Here is a 22,204-nt window from a genome sequence, read left to right as displayed (position 1 = left end):
CGCTTGTATTATACAATTGTACAATAGATGCAATTACAATACAATTCTATAGAAGCTATGATTTTTCTTTTAGATGGTATTTTGGTTCAATGGACATTAGTCCTCCTCTGCGTGATGTTTGTCTGTCTTTCCTTGGAGAGGTCGTCCAAAGCAGGACGTGGAAAGGAACCTCCATCTCCGACGCGTCTCCCGTTGTTGGGAAACTTATTGCAGTTGGACCTAAATAGGCCTTATGATGGACTCTGTGAGGTGTGGACCATTTACATAGTTTCTCATATTGATAAAAAAAAAAAACAAGATTGAAGAATGTCCCCGTTTCCTTCTTTCTGTCTGTCTTTCAAATCGTTTTTATTACTGCTCTACCCACAGCTCTCCAAAAAACATGGAAGTGTTTTCACCGTCCATTTCGGGCCGAAGAAGGTTGTGGTCTTGGCTGGGTACAAAACCGTCAAAGAAGCCCTTGTGAACTATGCAGAGGAGTTTGGTGACCGAGACGATATCACGCCAATATTCCATGACATCAATAAAGGGAATGGTAAGGCCACTGAATTGAATTCCTGCTTGCTTCTTGTTCACAGACTGTTAAAGTTACAGTTGTTTAAAAAAGTAGGCCTAAGCCATGAGTTTTACATGAAATGACGGACTTTGGCCCTGTTGTACATTTAAATACTGAGGCAACGTGCTGTTAGAGAAAAAGGCAAAATCAGAAAATGAATCCATGGTCAGAATTTGCAGATATCCACTACATCCTATGATGTTTTTTGAAATAATAATAATGATTAATTCCTTCTCTTGTGGCACTTAACCCCTCTCTACTACTTTCCTCTAGCTTGGCTGTATGCCACAGTATTAACATTTTCCTCTATGTGAATGAAATTAGTACGAGAGTATGTAGGGCAGGGGTGGGGAACCTGTTATGTCTCGAGGTCCGTTTGTGGCCCTTGAGGCCATTTTATCCAGCCCCCAACATCATTTCAATGGGGGGGGGGGGGGCTTGGCATGGTTAAGTTTGGGAATCCCTGCTCTACACTGATACTGATGATTGTAGTCTGGTGTATCTGGTTTCGTCAATATTAGACACAACCTGAGCACAAGGTTGGATGGCTCTGTCAGTGTATACTGACGTGACGTAGCATAAGCTCATACCATTTAGCTGTTTGTATGAATTGATTCCAGCATTGTTGGTACAGTATGCAGCTCAAATAAGGCTGTAACATACTAGCCAGCCAGTGTCTTCGCCTCTTCTCTCTCCATTCCTGGCTTATACCTGGGAGGTGTTAGTCACTCTGTACTAGCTTGTCATAAGCAGCCTGTTGTCAAATGTCTTTTTCTGTTTCTTTTTTTCCGCCCAGCTTTGCCTGGGAAATCTAGGCCACTCTGTCAGACTCCCCCTTTTGTTTAAGACCCCATTTCAGCATAGTGATGCAGACCGAATGTTCCCAAATCATCTTGGTACCAGCGACATCCTGGAGCCCACCCCTCAGACATACAGATGCCCACAACATATGGAGATGTGGACAGTAGATTTGTAGATCTTTTTTCTTTATTGATTCTTTTTTTAACTTTATTCATGATAGGACAGTGAAGGTGGTGAAGGGAAGCAAGTGGGGAGAGAGAGAGACGGGGAAGGGCCGGCAAAGGACCCATGTCGGGAATCGAACCCGGGTCAGCTGCTTGGTAGACGAGTGCCCTACCATTTAGCCACGGCAGGGCCTGCGTTTATATCTTATCGGCCCTTTCCTCAAATGGGCCCTATCAGGACTGTGAAACTTGGGGGAGAGTGTTTTTGCATTAAATTTTTTAAAATACCCAAAAAAGAGAGATTTTTAAAAATTTGTTTTGTCTTTTTTTGGCACTTAAATAGAGTGGGTCATATCTTATGGATGCAAGGAGGCACAGGAAGGCAGTATCGTGATGCGCCCTTTTAACGTTTTCATACCCATCAGCCCAGAAAACAACCATATGATATGAAGTGATAGTGCTTCCAAGCATCATCATTATTATAACTTTTGAAAATTATTAGTAGCCTCTTGCAACCTAGTCTACCTATAAACTATCATAGTTTTTATGCATAAGGTTTATAATGTTGTCAAATGTAAAATCGTGGGGTGTATCGAACTGTAGGTCATGAATCATGATACAAACCGAATCGTTAGTTGAGTGTATTGTTATACCCCTACCCCTCTTAATTTGTAATTCTATAGAGTTCTTCAGCGGAAGCGGAAGCATGTAGTAGATTGTAGTCTTTCATGTTAGCATTTAAGGACGTCCTGGTTCCTATCGGCTTCCGGCCTCCATTGAGAATGAATAGGGGTAAATTTCAAATAAGCTCCGAGTGCAAGCACGCGCTTAGCGAACCCCCGCAAACTGTCGAGGGTGTTAAAAATAGGCTGTAGGTATGACATGGTTGATCATTTTGTGTCAAACTTCGACATAAATACGATGTTGCGTCCATATGCTAAACCCGGAAGCTTTTGGCGACTACAGAAGCGGCGCCAGTATCTAACGGCATGTACGTGCGGAAGGTTGTACCCATGGCAACCAAAGGAAAGTATGTAGTTCGGAAGTTTTAATGATCAGAAAGGGGTTAGCAATATTGAATTATAATCGTCATGATTTAACATGTGAATACACCAACATGATGATACGATCCGTTCCACTAATGAGAAAGGGATGCGGGGACACGCTAATGTTCGTTGTTGCCGTGCAACTCATATTTTTGCCAAACCTGAATCTCTATGGCGTTTTGCAATGTAAAAAATCGCCATGGAACCGGTAGTCCAAACGCCGCATACAAGTTGACGTCAACGCTGAAGAGCTCTATAGACCCCTTTAGAGTTTGTAAACAGGTATGACGTAATTTGGCTGCGTGCGCACCGCTGCCTCAAAACCGTCCATGCTCCGTTCACTTGTACAGAGACTCGACAGGTGTTTTTTTTCCGAAATAAGATAACAGATGCTCGCGCTAACCTCAGATATGCAGTGGGCACCACGGACACGGGTATTCCTGGCGAGCTCATCAGTCCAGTCAGTAGTTTAATGTTCTTGTAACAACAAACATCTCTTATGCATCTCTCAAACAGAATCACCACTCCCGATTTCACCCATTCCTGCAGTTCTCCTAGTGGCCGCCGTCGAGATACAGCTCTGAGCGCAGCAGCCCGTTGTAGCAACCCCATGTGAGTAGGCTGCCGGATGTGAGTGCCCGGATATCCGCCCGAGTATTTCCGGATATCCGCCCGAGTATTTACGGCTGTTTCCGGGTATCTGGCCCTATATTTACGACAGTTTTACCTCAGCTACTCGACCCCGGTCCGATTTGAGTCTGCCAGGATGGAAGGGAGTGCGACTAGCCGACTACCGGCGCGGAGACATCTGGATACCAGTTTTATGAAAACGTAAAAACATTTTTACAGACGGGGCGAATGTTGCCCCTCTGGGGGAAGCAGGAGAGGTGGAAGGTCCGCCGCTCATCCAAGCGGTAGTGAAAGTTAACCCTAATTTCATCAGAGTTGGAGATCTTTCCAGTTCATGTCAGTTGCTGTCATTAATAGTTTTCTGATATTCTTGATACGATGGCTCGCCAAAGGAGATTATGTGCGATCGATGTTGTCCTTCTCTGTTTTGTCAGTGTCGTTTGTCAGAATTGTCACTTGATGCTCACTTGGAATGCTTGTAAGAAACTCTGATGCAGTTCATGACAACTTCACGTAGCCTAATAAGAGTGTCAAAATAAGACATACCTTTTCCATGTTTTAATAGATCGTCGCTTATTTTACATCGGGCCGAGGCGGCAGTACATGCGGCTGGTAATAACCAGCGACGCGGAGAAAGATGCTGTGTGAAGCGAGTGTCACAACCTGGGTCTGGCAGCCACCGCAAGTTCAGGGGTACGCGAAACAAGGCCATTTCTGGGTATTTCTGGGATGGCCAGGCGAAGGACATTGAGAACTGGGTAAGTACTGTTGATTTCATTTCATATAGTCACTTCAGGGGTACCCGAAATAAGGCCATCTCTGGGAATTTCTGGGATGGTCAGGCGAAGGACATTGAGAACTGGGTAAGTAGGCTACTGTTGATTTCATTTCATATAGTCACTAACACATGTGATTGTGGCTTCATCTAGCAATCTAAGTGTAAGCATTTACTAATTTTAAAGGACCAGTTCTGTCAATTTCAATATGCTGATGTATTGCTCACGCTAACCTTGACTTGTCAGTGCCCGGTGATGTTGCAAGGGCTCAGCCCTTTCCGATATCTGAGCTATTCTAATGGGGGCTATTTTAAAAGCACACTGTTTGTTAGTTGTCTGCTGATGTTGCATAACCTTTTGGATGTTATTGGGAATAAATCCATTTGTTTTTTATGTAAACAAACACCTGGCTCCATTGCAATGACTAGGATCTCGGAAAGGCTGAATTAAAAAATAAACATTCTCTGGTACTGACAAGTCCAGGGTAGTGAGAGCATTAACAGTATGTTGATATTGGCTGAAGTTATCATTTAATACAGCTACTGACATTCACGTTTTAAACTTATATGTTACTTTTTAGGGGCAGTGCAGGCTCAGGTGATAGAGGAGACTGTTCGGCAGCCCCGCTCTGTCTGACCCCATCAATGTGTCCTTGGCTAAGATACTTCACCCCGAATTGCTCCTGGTGGCAGGGTGGTACCCTGCATGGCAGCCACTGCCACCGGTGTGTGAATGGGAAGAAAGTGAGGCATACAATGTAACGATCTTTGAGTGCTCGAAAGAGTGTAAAGGTGCTATACAAATGTAGTCCATTTAGCTTTTTTTACCATTTAGTGTTTGGAGCCAAAGAGAGGGGTCTGTGTCTTTTCATTTGGGGAGGGAAGCTAATGAAACTTCTTTCAGGCGTTGTCGTGATGAGGGCCGCAGAAGAGAGACACCAGCAGGTTACGTGTCAAAGCTGGGGACGGGCACATCAAAATGCCTCTTACTGGGAGATGCACAGCGACAGGTTGCAACTGTGTTAATCTTGACTTTTCCCATGACAGGGTCTGCTGGTATGCATGATGTTATGGTTATGGAGGGGGCTACAGTACCACTCGGAGTCTTATGTGCCGAGGTGGTGGACTACGGCCTAATCAGATAGCTTTTCCTCTAGGCTGAGCTGGTGAATTGCCTTGATGGAGAGGGGCTGAGGGGGTGACACAAGTGGTGCTATGTAGCCTCGTGGAGGCTTGTGTGTGTGTGTGTGTGTTTGTGTGTGTGTGTGTTTGTGTGTGCGTGCGTGCGTAACCTCCCTACAGAACCAGGGAAGATGAACCAGGGACCCCTGTTGGATGTGGAAATATGTGTGTATGAAGGGGTTTGTGCAAGGCCACCCCGGGGCACTGAAACAGGGCTAGGGCCTGTGCTGTGGATGGCTGATGGTCTGTGTGGATGTTTGTGATTCATTAAGGCACAACAGGTAATGGATGTCAGACACAGGACTGACATGAAGCAGTTGTGCGTCACAAGATGAAGATGACCAGATAAAAAGACCTGACTGATTCCAGTTTGTACAAACGGACATAATTTTGGTTACATTCTTTAGTGAAATTATGTTACTATATAATCAATGGGTTCAGGGAGATTCAGTGTTCATCTTTGTTGATGCTAGGGCAAGATAAATTTGAACCCAGAGCTCTGTATTTCATGCTTTATTCACAGACATGTTTCTACAGGAGAAAATAAATAATCTTTGAATTTGACTGACTTGTAGTACTGGCGTGCTGTGTGTTAATTATGGCTTATTCATGTCAGTGGCAGTCATGGGTAAGTGGTTAGGGCGTCAGACTTGTATCCCAAAGGTTGCTGGTTAGACTCCCAACCCGCCAGATTGGTGGGGGGAGTAATTGACCAGTGCTCTCCGCCATCCTCCTCCATGACTGAGGTACCCTGAGCATGGTACCGTCCCGTCACACTGCTCCCTTGGGTCGCCATCGGGGGCTGCCCACTTGCACGGGTGAGACATAAATGCTATTTCATTGTGTGCAGTGTTCACTTGTGTGCTGTGGCGTGTTGTGTCACAATGACAAAGGGAGTTTGAGTTTCCCAATTGGCCTTATCCTTGCCATAACTCTGATATGCATTGTAGCTGAAATATATGTCCTGGACACCAGCCGCCCAGGCAATGAACTCCTCACCAAAGAGGGAGATGTCTGCCTTCTCCGTGAGGATTTCCTAAGCCTGGGTCTCAACAGGTGCATGGACTCAACCGTGAGTATGACCTTTTGAAAATGTAGGTATCCTACATTATAACCAGACCGCAAGGATTATGAGTGTGTTTTCTTTTTAGATTGGAAATGCCTGCCTGAAGCTGGTGCGCGAGGCTGCTCTAAAGCATGTAAATCTGGTTTTGATTAATTTATTTATTTTTCTAAATCTTTAGTGCATGTGTTAAAACTGTCTATTTTGTTAGAAGCGGTTATCAGTATATGTCTCTGAGCAGGGAAAAGATGTCCATATTGTGGACATGTTTGCTGTCCCTACCTGGAAAATGGATGTGGACCCCCTGTCCAATCTGCCGGTGATTGTCTTTGCAGAAGTATGTGTATGTTTTTGTATGTATACACTTCCTCCAACATTCTGACCATGTGTACGCATCTTTCCATATCAATGCCCCATAGGACAGTAAGTGTGTATGTCTGTCTGCAAAATTATTCCCAAACAACAGGACGATGTGTGGTCAAGGGATGCTATCCTTTTTCCTGCTTGGAGTAGGCAACCAGGCCAAGGGGATCACTACTTGCTATGTGTTGAGTGAACATTTCAGTATTTCAGACCCATTTCTGCCCCCTTTAATAATTTACAATTAGCCATGTTGATGGGTGACACCAAATGTATGTCTGCAGGTGTTAAAAGTTCAAGACCGACAGATCCTCTTCTTGGACTCTCTTCTTCCTCAAGGTTTTGGAGATGAGGCATACAGAGCAATATTTAGGTTTATAGACCCCAAAAAGATCATGTTGAGGTTTTGGTATGATAATTCAGCATTTTCCATCTGGCAACACTGTTCAGGTTTGCAATGTGTACTATACATTTTAATATCCAAGTGTAACTGTGCTTTTATGATTCGCCTGCCTACTCTGCACATTTAGAATGTTTATACAAGAAGAAGAAGAAGAAAATAAAAGAAAGTATATGTTTTACAACAGCTGTGTCCTCACGTTCTTTCAAACCTGCAGGGGTTTTTTGTGTGTACAGTAGCCCTAGTGATGTCTCACTCTTATTGTGACTGGCATTGTCAAAGTTTTGACCTGTGTAACATCCCCTGGTTAGTTACACACGGACAAGATTTTCAGAAGTTAGACACTTGTTGATTCTTTTTCATCAGTTATGGTGGAATTTCAAATGGTTTCAATTTCATATTAGACAGATGGCCCCCAAAAATGTCACGTGGCACAACAACAAGGAGAAGGAGAAAATAAAACTTAATTCTCTGTTACACATGAAATGGCTTTTTATCTTTGGCGTGGCTCCAGCCTTTCTCACAGCCAGTGGCCTACCTACAAACTTCCACTTGCTCCTCTGCCCTTGGATGGAGTGACTTGAACGGTGTAGGCTACAGTATGTGTGATGCTGTACAATATTCAAATGTTATAAAATCAGTTAGTGTAATGTTTATGTCCCCTTAAATTTGCAATTAAAAAATGTTAAAATGTTATGCGCCTCTTTCTGACTATATTTCAATATATAGCCTAGGCCCTACTATGCGCATTACCTCTTGGCTCATCTTGCGCTTGACCCATAGATCAGTACAACACAAGCAGGTAATTGGAGTGCTTCTGGGTCTCTCAAAGGTGTGTAGTGTAGGGGCTCTCAAACTTGGTCCAGATAGACGCTGATGCCTCAGCATCCGTCTACCTTGTTCAGTGTAATCCTATGTCTTCCAGTCTGCTTGACAGCGTTTGTGTGTGTGTGGTGATGAAGAATTAATTAATTACCCAATGTATTTATAATTAATAATAAAATCGGTTAGACTGCCCCTTTATGTGCTTTTTGACTATATTTCAACATAAACTATGCGCATTTGGCTCATGGTAGATCTTGCGCTTGACCCCCAACATGCTTGACAGCGTAGCCTACGTTATCCGCGTTCTTTGGTGGTACCAGAGACGGTTTAAATGCAGATTAGAATAGAAAATCTTTGTGTAGCCCTGTGGTAAAGAAGTGTCACGGCGCAGCGCAGCGAACAGGTAGGCCAAATGGTAGACAATAGCACTAAAATGAAAATCGTCTATGGTCCGTGTCTACTTCTGCAAAACCGAAACAGTGAGTCCACTCCATAGCCGTGTGCTCTTGCGTAACTCCCAGCGCGACTCATATCGGGTAGCTGTGGTGCCGCAAAGCAATCCTGATGTTAGAAAGTATGTAAATACGCGCCCGGATATCCTAAATACTCGGGCGGATATCCGGGCACTCACATCCGGCAGCCTACTCACAAGGGGTTGCTACACCCGTTCTTTCTGAATGGGGCACCTAAGTCTCCACCCCTTCCGGGCAGCTTATGGGGCTGGCAACGCAAAAACTTTTGACTGGGCTGTAATGGACTGATCAAAGCTATTTTCCGATCCACCTCGCATTTCCCCGTCGATCACACATATGCTGTGCCTCAAAATTAATAACAACCAATGGTGTGCTTGTTGACTTCACTTGGCAAGCGATTTTTGAGTTGTGTGTGTGCAAAAATATACAATTATTTGGACTACACAACAGACGTTGCATGTCCGATGTGCAGCCACTTAAGCCGCAGTGCAGCGGTAGGGTTGGCTGTGCCTTGGTTCACGTCAGATATGCGAGGCGCACGTGTAGTCTCTAACACAGTTTTGCACAAAAGCTAAAATAACGTTTCTTGCGTGTCGAAAATGAGTGGTCTTACGACGCAAATCCAAACCTTTCAAATTCACTGTCATCATATGTGAAATCCGGAGCACATGCCAAACGGGATGAGGATTTAGCTTGACTCGCTCCATTAACTCTCATTCAAAATTTTGAGAGCTCCAGCCCCATGGATCGGAAGTAGAAGGGCGTGACTTAGGTGCCCCATGGAGTCTGCACTCCACTTTTCTGGGTGGTACTGCACTCTAGGGGGAGTCTCTCGTAATATCCTTACAATATCTCTGGTGTCGTGGTGTCGCACGCATTCATGAGGACATCGACTCTGAACGGGTCTATTGGGCCTTATCATTGTTCTATTCACACAGGGATAATACTTTCCAATGGAGAATGCTGGAAGGAGATGAGGCGATTTGCCCTCTCCAAACTGAGGGACTTTGGAATGGGCAAGAAAGCAATTGAACTGAAGATCCAGGAAGAGGTCCAGTACCTTATTGAGGTATTTGAGCAACATAACGGTAAGGTCTATTCATTGAGTACATTGCTAATGTACATACTGTGTTTCTGTATGCATTTTTTGTGATGTTAATGTACCGTATGTTCACAAGGCAGCAGATGTGCTAGATCAAAAATAGAGATCAATGAATCCTTAATGTTTTTGTGCAAACTGGATCCCAAAAAAGTTGGAGCGCTTAGTAAAGAAAAACCAATTGCTCTCAAATGTTCAAAACATTCAATCTGTTTGTGAGATGGAATTTTTCCAAGACAACGTATAAGGTGTTATGGCCAAGCAAAATTACTAGAATTATGTGCTCATTTAAGATTTGATACGTGCAACCAATCTCAAAAAAGTTGGGACAGGGCCTAGGCCCTTGGCTTCACCAATACAGCACTATACTATACTGAATTCAGTATTTTAGTTGTAGTGTTGGTAATCCGTAATAACTTAAGTAGGCCTACTGTAATCAGGGATGCTGCTAAGGTTTGGAGGCCCAAAGCATAAGTGGTCAGGAGCCCCCCCCCTCATATTTGAATAATAATAATAATAATAATAATAATAATAATGATAATAATAATAATAATAATGATAATAATACTTTTTTTGTCAATCTCAATTTAGGAGGCCCCAATTTTGGGGGCAAATTGGTTGAGGCCCTAAACACTCTGCTTGCTCTGCTTATGCCTAGCGGCGGCCCTGACTTTAATTTGTGGACTATAAGATGAAATATGTACTGAATACTGAATACAAGATGCTCCGACTAAACTTCACAAGAAAAAATATATACTTATAGGTCTCACCTTTGGGTAAGCCACATTGTCCACATTGTGACATATTCCTCAACATTAGCTCCACAGCTAACTGTCTTGTGTTTGTCACAATCCAAACGGTATCGTGATACACACCCCAGTTTAAAGTGTAAGAAAGCAGTAGCGGCTTATAGTTTGGAATTTAAGGCCATTTCATCTGAGTCTGAGTGTTTTTTTTCTGATTGGCGTATACAGGTGCAGCGTTTGACACATCCAGGCCAGTGAGCTACGCTGTCTCCAATATCATCTCCTCCATCATCTATGGCCAACGTTTTGACTACGCAGACCCACGGTTCAAGGCGCATGTCGCCAGAGTCAATGACATCGTTTCAATCATGGGCTATGCCTCAATGCAGGTGGACTATTTTGGTTTCTTTAATCAAGCGCTAAATTGTACACATAGTAAGTTTACATAGTACGTTTAAGTTTTGCAAACTGGAGCATGGTTGGCATGATTGACAGTAGTGTCCTGTTCCCTAGATTTAATACATATAGGAGGTGGGATTTCAGCATCGGGTGCAAAGATGGCACCAATTTTTGAAACTGGGCATGAGTAGAGTCAAAGCAATTACTAGGTATGCTAAAATGGCAGTCTCTTGCGGTCCAAATTAAGCTTCATTTCAGCTCTGCGAAAGTCTATTGGTGACATCACAGGTGCTTGGTCCATTTATTTTACAATCTATGGTTGCAATCAATTTAGCAGATGTTTTGATACACAGCAACCAGTAGGGCATAAAGAAGCTAGCAAAAGTGTACAGTAACACAGAGCAACAAAAAGACACAATACAGTTCCATTACCCAAGGCTTCATATGCAGAATACGATTGTTCATCGCACCTGGCTCAACTTTACAGGCTTCTCTTTCTGTCCCACCTTTGAGCCAGTGGCTTGGTCATCGTACCCCCCCCCCCCCGAGAGGCACCAGGTCCTGAACTGAGAGGCTTCAGTGAGTCGTCAGGTGGGCACCCCCTTTCCAATAGCGTGTTTCGCCGATTTAGTCCCACGACACTTTTGGGGGCTCGGCGGCAGAACCAGCGTCCTGGAACTACCCCCACCTCCGCCACTCAGCTCAGGAGCCCCTCAATGACCTATAGTCTACCCTACTCTACTCTATACCTCCTGACACCCTGCTCTGAGTCCTTGGTGTTCCTTTCTCCCATCGTTTATCACGGTTCAGCCAGATCCACCGGGATGCCACCTCCGCTTGTTTTGTCATGCTGCTTATGAGCTGTTTTCTTGCCAGTCCCTCGATGCCTAGTTGTCCTAGCGTCCGCCAGAGTGCTCTCCCTGCGAAGCCGCGACAACCCACTTCCACCAGCAGGTTCCAGCCTTTCCAACCATTCTGCTGGCAATCAAGGATGAGGGCCTGATATTTCTTTCGCTTGAATGTGCCCCTCCATCCTCTCTTCCCATGGCACGGTTAATCCCACCAGTGCGACCTGCTTGGTGGCTTTGGACCAGAGAACGACGTCTGGCCTAAAATTTGTGGTCGTTATCTCTTCAGGGAACTTCAGCTGCCTTTGTAGATCTGCACGCATTTCCCAGTCATCTGCTGTAGACAAGATACCTTTCGCTGTTGTCTGTGGCACACTGGTCTCTCCTGCCCTGAGAAACTTGATGTACTGTGGTCCTTTAAACAGCTTTCTCTGCTTCCTCCTGGCTTGTTCCAGACCTTCCGCCAGCTTGGTCAAGACCTGGTCATGTCTCCAGCGGAATTTCCCATCTGTCAGGTTTGAACTGCATGAGGAGAGGATATGTTCCAGGTTAGCTGGTTTTCCACAGAGTGTGCAGCCAGGACTTTCTGCTAACCCCCATATGTGCAGATTTGATGGTGTTGGCAGGACATCATACACAGAGGACAGTAGGAACTTGATTCTGTACCCCTCCATGTTCCATATGTCCTGCCATGTTAATGTCCTTTCCTGCACCCCCTCCCACCTTGTCCTGGTGCCCTGCTTGCCCATCGTCACTGCCTTGGCCTGCCTGGTTTCTTCTCCCCTGCGGACTTCCTTCTGCACCATCCCCAGGCGTTCTTTGCCCAGCTGGCCCTTGTAATACATCCCAGTCCCAGCCTCCCTTGGGCCACTGTGCCAACGATGTCGGCTTGGTGCAGGGCCAGGCGGTCTTCTGCCTCTCTCAATGCCTTATTAGCGGACCATTTACGGCCTGTTTTTACTTCAGTTCCTGCTTGCCGAACTTTCTTGTCCTTGCTGTCCCTCAACATCATTGCCAGGCGTGTTTTCGATACCTTGAACTCCCCCACCACCGAAGTAACTGGCATCTGCAACTTGCTCCCTGTGCTGTAGAGTCCAATTGAGCAGAAACTTCTTGGTACACCAAGCCATCTCCTCAGGTAGGAGCTGATCTTCCTCTCTAGCCTTTCCACCGTGGACACCTCGTACACGAGTAGTGGCCAGAGCGCTCTCGGGAGGACCCCGTGCTGGTACCCCCAGGCCTTGTATTTCCCAGGTAATCCGCTCTTGTCCAGCGCAGTCATCCACTTATCCACTTGAATGAGTGTCTCTTTGATGCTCTCCCTATCATTGAGGTCTGCCCTGAAACACTTGCCTAAACTCTTCACAGGCTTCTCTCGAACTGTTGGAATTGTGACATCCTTGATGTTAAAGCGCATACTGTCCTGGACTCGTCCCTTCCTCAGCACTAGGCTCCTGGATTTTGCTGGCTTAAACTCCATTCTTGCCCAATCCATGAGTTCCACCAGATCTTCCAAAATCCACCTCCCCTCTGGTACTGACTTGGCTGTAATTGTCAGGTCATCCATAAATGCCCTGATGGGTACCTGCTGGACGCCACTTGACAGTATCGCGCCCCTGCGTAGTTTCTCAGCTGACTTCAGTAGATTCATTGCTGCAGAAAACAGGACCACTGATATCGTGCAGCCGGTCACAATCCCCACCTCTAGCCTTTGCCAATTGGTGGTGAAGTTCCTGCAGGTGAAGCGCATGTGGAACTTGTTGAAATATTCCTGCAAGAGACTCTGGAATCGTTGTGGAACATGGTAAGTCCTTAGGGTTGTTTCCACTAGCTTGTGGGTGATTGTACCGTAGGCATTAGCTAGGTCAAGCCACAGTACTGCCAGATCACCCCGGTTCCTTTTAGCGTCCTCTATGATCTTGGTGACTACACTGGTGTGCTCCAGGCACCCAGACACCCCTGGGACACCTCCTTTCTGCACTGATGTGTCCATGTATCCATTTTCCAGCATAAAGGTTGTCAGTCTCTTTGCCAGGATCCCGAAGAAGATTTTCCCTTCCACATTGAGAAGCGAGATGGTACGGAATTCCTTGATGTTTGAAGAGTTTTCTCCTTTTGGGATGAAACACCCATCTGCTCTCACCCATTCTTCTGCCAGAAAGTTCTTTCTCCATGCTGTCTTTAGCAACTTCCAGAGGCGTCTCCTGAGCCTCTCACAGTTTTTGTACACCTTATATGGAATACCATTAGGCCCAGGGGCTGATTTCCCCCTGGCTTTCCAGATGAAATCATTCACTTCTTCCCAGCTTGGCTCATCTACCTCGAAGGGGGTAGTAGGTTCAGGTGGTGTGATGATCTTCTCCATCTCTCTCAAGTTTTCCTCTCTCTTAGGGTCGCTATGCACTTTATGAAGGTAGTGCTCTACCTCCTCCTTAGTTTCCTGCATCTGGCCTGATCTCTTGTCCCCTAAGAGCTTGGATAGGTACTTGAAAGGGTTTTTGGTGAAGTTCGCACTTTCCTGCATCCGACGTCTCCTGTCTCTGCGATGGTACTCCGCTTTTCTCAGTGTCTTTATACGCTCCCTTAGATGCGATCGGATCTCTGCGAGCCCTGCTTTTTCTTCCTCCTTAGCTTCGCGGAATGCTTTCTTCAATCTCCTCAAGTCGCCTCTTAAGGTAGATATTTCCTTCAATCTTCGGTTGTCCTTTGGCTGGGAGCTAGATCCTGTTCTCACCTCAACTTTCCCAAACCGCTCGATCCCCATGCTCCAAATGATTGCAGACATAGCCCTCAACTTTCTATACACATTCCCTGTGCTTGATGCTTCCAATATTTTGTCGACATCCTCGTCAAAGGTTGCCCATTCCTTCCGTTCCCTTGAAGTTGGCCACTTCACCTGTTCTTTCCTGGCCTCACTGGTGCTGTTGTTCTGGATAGGTCTTGTGGCTTGATTGGTCAGCCTCTTCCTGGTGCCTCCCCACCTCCTCTACATCAGCGATGACTGCCCTGCCGCTCTCGTCGTCCTGTGCTTGGAGATTCTGCGGACTGTGGTTTGGCTCCTGCCTCAGCCTCTCCTCCGTCTCACCAGGTTGCCCTGAGCGTTGCACATGACATCTGGAGGGAGCACAGCTGTGAATAGATGTGCCCTTGATTATGTATCCTGAAGCAAGGATACACACACACACACACACACACACACACACACACACACACACACACACACACACACACACACACACACACACACACCCGTTTCAAAAGTCATTGTTTTGTTTGTTTGTTTGTTTTGGCTATCCTCACAGATCTACAACATATGTCCTTGGTTGCGTCCCGTCCTCTGGTACTGGAGGGTGCTCATGAATAAAGTGAACCAGGACTTTGACGAGATACGTCAATTCTCCAGGGGGCTGAAGGAGACCCTCAACTCTGAGCAGTGCAGAAGCTTCATTGATGCATTTCTGAGTCGTATGATCAGTGTGGAGGTACGATTGTTACGCCAAACAAACAGAACCTAGATTGCATTAGTGGCTTGATGCTAATGCTGCCCATTTACTTCCAGTGATTATGCTAAGCTATGCTTTTACTTCCAGTGATTATGCTAAGCTATGCTAATAATTCTGATCCAATAAATCTGAGTACTGAAAACACGGAGAAGAAAGTGATATGCACATTCATGAATAAGTCTTGGAAATACAGCAAATATGTGAAAATCAAAAAATGGTGGACTGTTCCTTTAATTTAATTTAATCATAATTTGATTGTTTTAAGATTCTGAAACCTCTTAAACTTCTATATATCCAGAAAAGGTTCTCCTTGACTTTTACTGTAAGTTACGAATCAATTGACATCTGCTCACTTTCTTTGAAACCAACAGCTACACAGAGTCCAAGCTCTTGAATTCTCAACAGCAAGTTGTCAAATCTTTCCACTCATACTGCATACTCTTACTGAAGGCTATTATGAATGTAAACTGCTGTGCATATAATATCATGTCTGTCTCCAGGCTCTGGGCCAGAAGGACTCCCAGTTCCATGAAGATAACCTGGTGTACTGTGTGGACAACCTGTTTGCGGCGGGCACTGACACCACGGGAGCAACCATGTGCTGGGCCCTGCTGCTTATGGCCAAGTACCCTCTCGTACAAGGTCAGATGGAAATTTAACGTAATTCAATGTACTTATTTGGCTCCAGATCGTGTGTAGGCAGAGACAACAGCATGATGATGCTGTGAACGTATATGGAAATCAACTGTACATATGTGTGTTTTAGTAATGGCCCACATTAGCGTGTTGCAACCACAGCTAATACCACTATTGTATGGATTAAATTACCTTTTTTGGTTTTTAGTGGATTATCGAAGAAGCATATTCATTGCGGTACACTCATTACCAATTACTAATTAATTTATGGGCATTAGCTGTAGTTGTACCACCTGATGCCTGAGCCAAATAAATGTACCGCATTTCCCCAAATAATATCTGGGACTACTATGAACAAAAACAATGGCTTGTTACCAGGCTACAAATAGCGGCACGCTACAATTTGAAGGAGTCTTTTAATACCAAAAAGGCTCTCATGTTGTTTTCATTTTATTGTTTATACCATGTTTCTAAAATAGGTGGGCGACTATTAGGGGCTAGGCCATCACTTGAGGAATCATATGTACTGTGTGTGCTGTAGTGTTAGTTTTTATTTTATTTTATTTATGTGGTAGCAGTGGCCTTTTGGTTCGAGAGGGGAGTTGGTCTTAAAGTCTGGGGGTTGTAGGTTCGAAACACATCTGACCCCTCCCTACACCTCCATCCATGGCTGAAGTGCCCTTGAGCAACCTAACCCCACATTGCTCCAGGAACTGTAACCAATACCCTGAAAAATACTAACTGTAAGTCGCTTTGGATAAAAATTGTCAGCAAAGTGTAACGTAATGTAATGTTATTTGTCTGTAGAGCGAGTGCATGAGGAGCTGGACAGGGTGATCGGAGCCCGGGTGGCTGCGGCCGAGGACTCCAGGTGAAAAAGTGGTTCAATTTAGTACAATAAAAGCATGACTGAAGTGTACTTAGCATGTTAAAAGTGCACTCGTGCTTTTTGTGCTAAGAAAAAGTATGTTTACAATATGCTTATTTAAAGTGTACTTAAAATTAGATGTAATTAAGTTGCTCTCAAAGAAAGTACACTTAGCGACCCATACTTCAAGTGGACTTCGAAGATGTTTGGCTAAAGTGTATTTAGAGGAATATACTAATAGTGTTCTAATAGTGAACTTACTAAAAGTGTATTTTTTAATAACATATTGCAATTGTACTTTTTTAAAGTGCAATATGATTACACTTCACCCAAATGTCTTTGAAGTGTGATTTTCTATAGTGCGCTTTAAAGTAAATCGTTTTAACATATTGCAAGTACACTTTTTCTGAGTGCACCATGATTGTACTTCACCCAAATATCTTCAAAAGTGTGCTTATGTCACAGGTGGGGCGCGCGTTTGCTGGCCGCGCCCACTTTGGTACTACTACCCTGGGAGTTCCCTGCACAACACCAAAACCAGACACAAGTTTCTACCTATTTTTTTCTATTTATTTACCACCATTATTAAAAGTCAAAAGGGTAGGTTGTCTCTGTCCATTACCCACGGGGGAACCCACCCACGCCCAAGTCTGAAGTCTCCAATGGAATGCTTGGACAGTCCAGCCACCAAGTCCATCCGTGCGGGGGTTGCGAGGTGAATTACACTGCAACGGGGGCATGGCACACACGTTCAATCGGGAGCAGCTGGCGGTGATGAGAAGCGATGGGAGTTCTTCTGCGTAGGCCCGGAATAGCTGGTTGGTCTTCAGCAATCTTGGGTGCGAGCGAGAGGAAAAGAGAGAGCGAGAGAGAGAGCGAGAGAGAGAGGCGCACGCACGGGGGCCACAGTAACCAGGCGAATACGAGTCGCTCATCTTCACGGTGGGGTGCATGTCCGTCTCACCCCTTTCCATCGAGGCAGGTTCACCTGGCCGTCACTCTGATTGCGGACTCCTTCTGGGCACTATGCCAGTCGCGCTCTCCTCCGAGCTGCCAGTTTGCCTTCTGATCCATTGGATCGCGTCCACTTCTCATCCAACTTCTCGTCCCTTTCGCCTGGCTCTGTCCGGTTACCGGTTACCGGTGTCCGACGTCTCCCATCTTGCCGCTCCACTCTCGCCTCTCTCTCCCCTCAGGATGGCATTCTCGCAGTCATCTCTCCTTGCGGCTTCCTCCCCACAGTCTAGTTTCTTGCTGTTTAAAACTCTGCTCACCAACCCACGTGCACCAATCACCTCCATCCTCCTCACCTGCGCTCCATTATCCTAATCATGCTCCAGGTGCATTACATTGGGAATGAATGACATCTAGTTTTCGGTTCACTTGGGCCTCAATTGTCACCCCGTGACACTTACACAAGTGCATTTACCCATAATGCACCATCATGCATGTCCAATCATGCAATGCACTTCTTGGAGGTAAATTTCTCAAACAGAAAGCCATTCATCCTGAAGGAATATTTTTGGTTTGCATGAAAATATTACTCATTGTTATATTCTGTGTTTATTGTAGGGGTTTTTAAAATTTAAAGTGGTACACAAAAAATGTTCCCACCGTCATTATGATGGTCACGTATATGTTCTGGTATATATAGGCTCACACTTCCCACAATATCATGGTTGGAGGTAAGTTGGAACTAATTGTTCAAACAATGAATACAATGTCACCATTAATCATCAATACAAATGATCAATTGCAGGAAGGAGGAGTAAGATTGACAGAAAGTGAAATGTGTACCTGAAGTCTCTGTGACAATGTAAAGATTGCAAATGCCAGTCATGCTAGGCATGTATACTGCAACACTACTGACTACTAACTGTGGATGTGTGTAATGTACAAGCTCTGACAACCAGCATGGATTGTAACATTACATTTATATTATTTCATGTACTTGGGAGTGTACTGTAAATACACTTCAAGCATACCTGTTATATATTTACAATACTTCATATGATATACTTTTTACAGACTTAAAATGTTCCAATGTAGTCCAAAGAAGCATGAAGTTAATATACTTTTATTGAACTTCTAGTAACAATAAAATGTTATAGAAGTGTACTCAAGCACACTCTTAATGCCATACGAATGCATGAAAAGCGTGTTTGGAGCATACTTTCAAAAGTATGCTTGTAATGCACTTAAAGTTGTCCAAAAGCGGTGCCAATTTAGCATCCTCAGTGTGCTGCAAGTGTGCTGATGTACTGCTTTAGTAGTGCTTCAGCGCACTAATAGTGCAATGAAGCGCACTTTAAATCGCCGAAAATAGTACACTTTGTACTAAGTACGGTCAAAAAAAGTACACTTTAAGTATATGGGTTTTTCACCTGGGACAGGAGGAGTCTGCCCTACACGGACGCCGTGATCCACGAGATCCAGAGGGTGGCCAACATCGTCCCCCTGAACATCCCGCACATCACCAGCTGCGACGTCACCTTCCAGGGATACTTCATTGAAAAGGTCTGTCTGACTGTGTGGCCTCTGTGTGTGTGGGCGTGAAAGGGGCTTTAGATTAACCCTTTGTGAAAGTTGTATGCTGTTCTTGTAACACCTCATACAAATCTGAGGACTTTTCATATTTCATTCATGACAGATGTTGCATTACCCCTTATGGTATACTGCCTTGGTCTCCAAACAAGCATGAGGTCAGAACAAAGGAAAACATAAATGTTTGTGAATTTCGATCACTAAAACTTCAGTGGGTCATTTCTCTCCAAAGTATTCACAGAGAGATACATCTTATGCTAACAGTCTCACAACAGACATTGACAAGAAGGGAAAACGGAAAAGCAAAAATCTGTTCTCTGTCCAGACATCTAACTTGTTTCTCATTGGGTCGGGACATCAGTTTGGCCCGCAGCCTCACTTGCTCTACGTAATTTGGCACTTGAAGAAAAATAATTGGAGACCACTGGTTTACTGTATAAGGTTTGTTAAGTCAGCCCTGTCCATGGCCATGGCTCATGGCCCGAGGTTGTTCTCCTGATCCTCCCGTCTCTCTCTCTCTCTCTCTCTCTCTCTCTCTCTCTCTCTCTCTCTCTCTCGTTACTTTCCTGTCACAAACTGTCCTGTCCAATAAGGGCGAGAAAAGCCCACAAATAAATAAACTAATTAAAAAGGCAGCCCTTGGGTGTATTTCTGGAAATCGTAGTTGCTAAATATGTTAGCTACTTTGTTGGTTGCAATGCAACGCAATGCAATCTTTGTACTTGGTTAGTACTTGTTCTAAAACATTCACTTAATGTTGATATAGTTTGCTAAGTGGGCTTATAATAGGCTGATGTAACCAAAGTGAAATGCAGTTTTTACTTTCCTCCCTCCCTGTCGCTCTCCTACAAAAATGCATGAATCTATTGGCACATTAATAACTACTGTATTACAACAAACGACACAGTTTTTCACAGTAACGTCAAACAAGTTTCATTTTGGAAGAGAAGCAGGAAAAATGACTACAAGTTTCCATTAAAAACAGTGATGTGTACATTTATGTCCATGTCTCTGGATGGTACTTTTCCTGCTTCAAATACATTGAATAAAAGGTGTCTGACATCATGACATCATGTGGGGAAAAGGGGCTAATCAGTGCAGCATCCAGAAAGTCATTAGTTGCAGGAGTGCTATCTTGTTAACACTGTGTGTCCTCTGTAGGGCACGTCAGTGATCCCTCTGCTGATGTCAGTGCTGAGGGATGAGGAGGAGTGGGAGAGACCGCGCTCCTTTTACCCAGAACACTTCCTGGACGACAAGGGCCAGTTTGTCAAGCGGGATGCCTTCTTGCCCTTCTCTGCAGGTATTTTTGGAACAGCTGCTGCTTTGCAGAACTTTCTCTGGTTGTTGTTAGGAGATCCGTCTCAGAGATGAAGCTTGGTCACCAAAAGATCAGAGACATAAAGGCTCTTGGAGCTGCCTTCAATACTGCCAGTACTGATTGCAATAGTGTATGAATATTGTATTTTTAGTTGTGTGTATTGACTCTATGCCACCATGTGGAACAGACAAGAAAAGCCAGACTGACTTGAACACAAACATCAGAATCACAGGCAGATTGGACAGGCCTGGGCTACCTGGAAACATGTAACTTCTCTAACAATCTCATGAGTGAATGGTGCAGCAAATATCAACACAGTCTCATATCACCAGACTGTTTGTTTTCTGACTTAAAATGTTCATGTTGATGATCTGTCAATGCTGTTTGATTGACATTGATCCTGGGCAAACAGCTTTGACATGCCAAAGGTCATATGTAAGATTCTGTAATAATTGACAAAAAAGATCATGTCATCCCTCTTCTTTTGCATAACGTAACAATGTCTTAGTTATGTGTAAGATTTTGTAGTAATTGTGTAAAAGATGGTGGCCTACGGTGCAGGAGCAGCTGTGTCCTAATGAATAGGGAGGCTCAGATACCACCCAAACCTCTTCGTACATCCAACTACCTAGCTCAAGTGCAAGGAACCCAATCCCACAAACCTCCAGGGACTGTAACCAACACCCTGTACCTAAAATACTAGCTGAAAGTCACTCTGGACAAAATAGTCAGCTATGTGTAATGTAATGTAACCCCTCTCCTTGTTTCCTTATGTCACAGTGTAAAGAATCTATGTTCTATCGAAGTTAAGTTTATACTTCAAGATACACCAAGATACACCAAGAGTCACAAGAGTGTCTGGAGTAGTAATTATCAGTATGGTGTGGTAATGATGCATTTGCTTGTGGACATGGTTATTCAATAGATAATAATGAGACTGTGATTTTGTTTGTGTGTGTATGCGCATGCATTGGGTGTGTGTATTATAAGGTAACATAACACCCCTCTCCTCTTCTTTGCTTTCGTGTGTGTGTGTGTGTGTGTGTGTGCGCCTCAGGGCGTCGGGTGTGTCTGGGCGAGGGTTTGGCCCGGATGGAGCTCTTCCTCTTCTTCACAACTCTGCTGCAGCGCTTCCGCTTTGCGCCCCCTGCTGGTGTTTCCGAGGAGCAGCTGGACCTCACACCAGCCGTGGGCTTCACCCTCCATCCGTCTCCACACAAACTACGTGCAATCCTGAGGTCCTGAGGATCACACACTATATATGCATATTTTACACACACAGCACACACATACACGTACAGTGCAGTACATACATGAAGAAGCGTAGGTTCAGATTTACTGTGAGAGTGTGAGAATGACTGGTGCTGTTTAAGTTTGGAAGAAGAGGATGCCACATAAGCCTTGTGGACTTTTGTATTTCAAATGACAGCTTCATGTGCCGTCTTTGCTGAGAGGAACCGCCAGAAGGTATTTATTCAGGAGGACTAATTTAGAAAGGCTGATATGGCACGTTTTTAGACTGAGGAATGAATCGCATTGAGCTCGATAGATTTGGATTCTATTTGTATTAAAGTGTCTATTGCAGGCACTGTATCACCCAAGACAGATGTAAAGGACATCACATGCACATCAAATAGCCTACTGTACATGTTATGCATGTGTGGGTGTCTGTGATGGATGCACGTGCTGTACAGTATGCATAGTGTGAAATATTTGAAGGTGTAGTATATGAACACTTAAGAATAAAAAAACATCTGGTAAAAAAACACTGCTCTGTGTTTTGACTCATTAGTCAGGTCAACAAGGATTTGTTTGGATTGTCCTGCACCTGGCATATTGTGGGGGATGTACACACTTTTACTTGATTGATTAAATAAAGTATCTACCTCTGTCTTTATACTGCGGCTACTTCTACTCTGTATCGCTCTTCATAACAGGAATTACATCACAATGCGATCTCAAACA

The 22,204-nt window shown here is 44.5% G+C and overlaps 1 protein-coding gene across 1 annotated transcript; it reads left to right on the top strand.

Moving 5' to 3' along the window:
- The first annotated feature begins 114 nt into the window (after positions 1-114).
- LOC134436337 (cytochrome P450 2K1-like) lies at positions 115-22,136 on the top strand. Its single transcript, XM_063185497.1, has 10 exons — positions 115-249; positions 370-535; positions 9,214-9,363; positions 10,349-10,509; positions 14,670-14,849; positions 15,371-15,512; positions 16,314-16,377; positions 18,768-18,891; positions 20,080-20,221; positions 21,297-22,136. Exons 1-10 carry the CDS (start codon positions 115-117, stop codon positions 21,482-21,484), a joined length of 1,452 nt encoding a protein of 483 aa, XP_063041567.1. The 3' UTR covers positions 21,485-22,136.
- Positions 22,137-22,204: the final 68 nt, after the last annotated feature.

The sequence above is a fragment of the Engraulis encrasicolus genome, chromosome 20, assembly GCF_034702125.1.
Source record: "Engraulis encrasicolus isolate BLACKSEA-1 chromosome 20, IST_EnEncr_1.0, whole genome shotgun sequence".
Classification (NCBI taxonomy): domain Eukaryota; kingdom Metazoa; phylum Chordata; class Actinopteri; order Clupeiformes; family Engraulidae; genus Engraulis; species Engraulis encrasicolus.
Note: the sequence above shows the minus strand (reverse complement) of the source record. Positions and strands in the feature narration are given on the sequence as shown.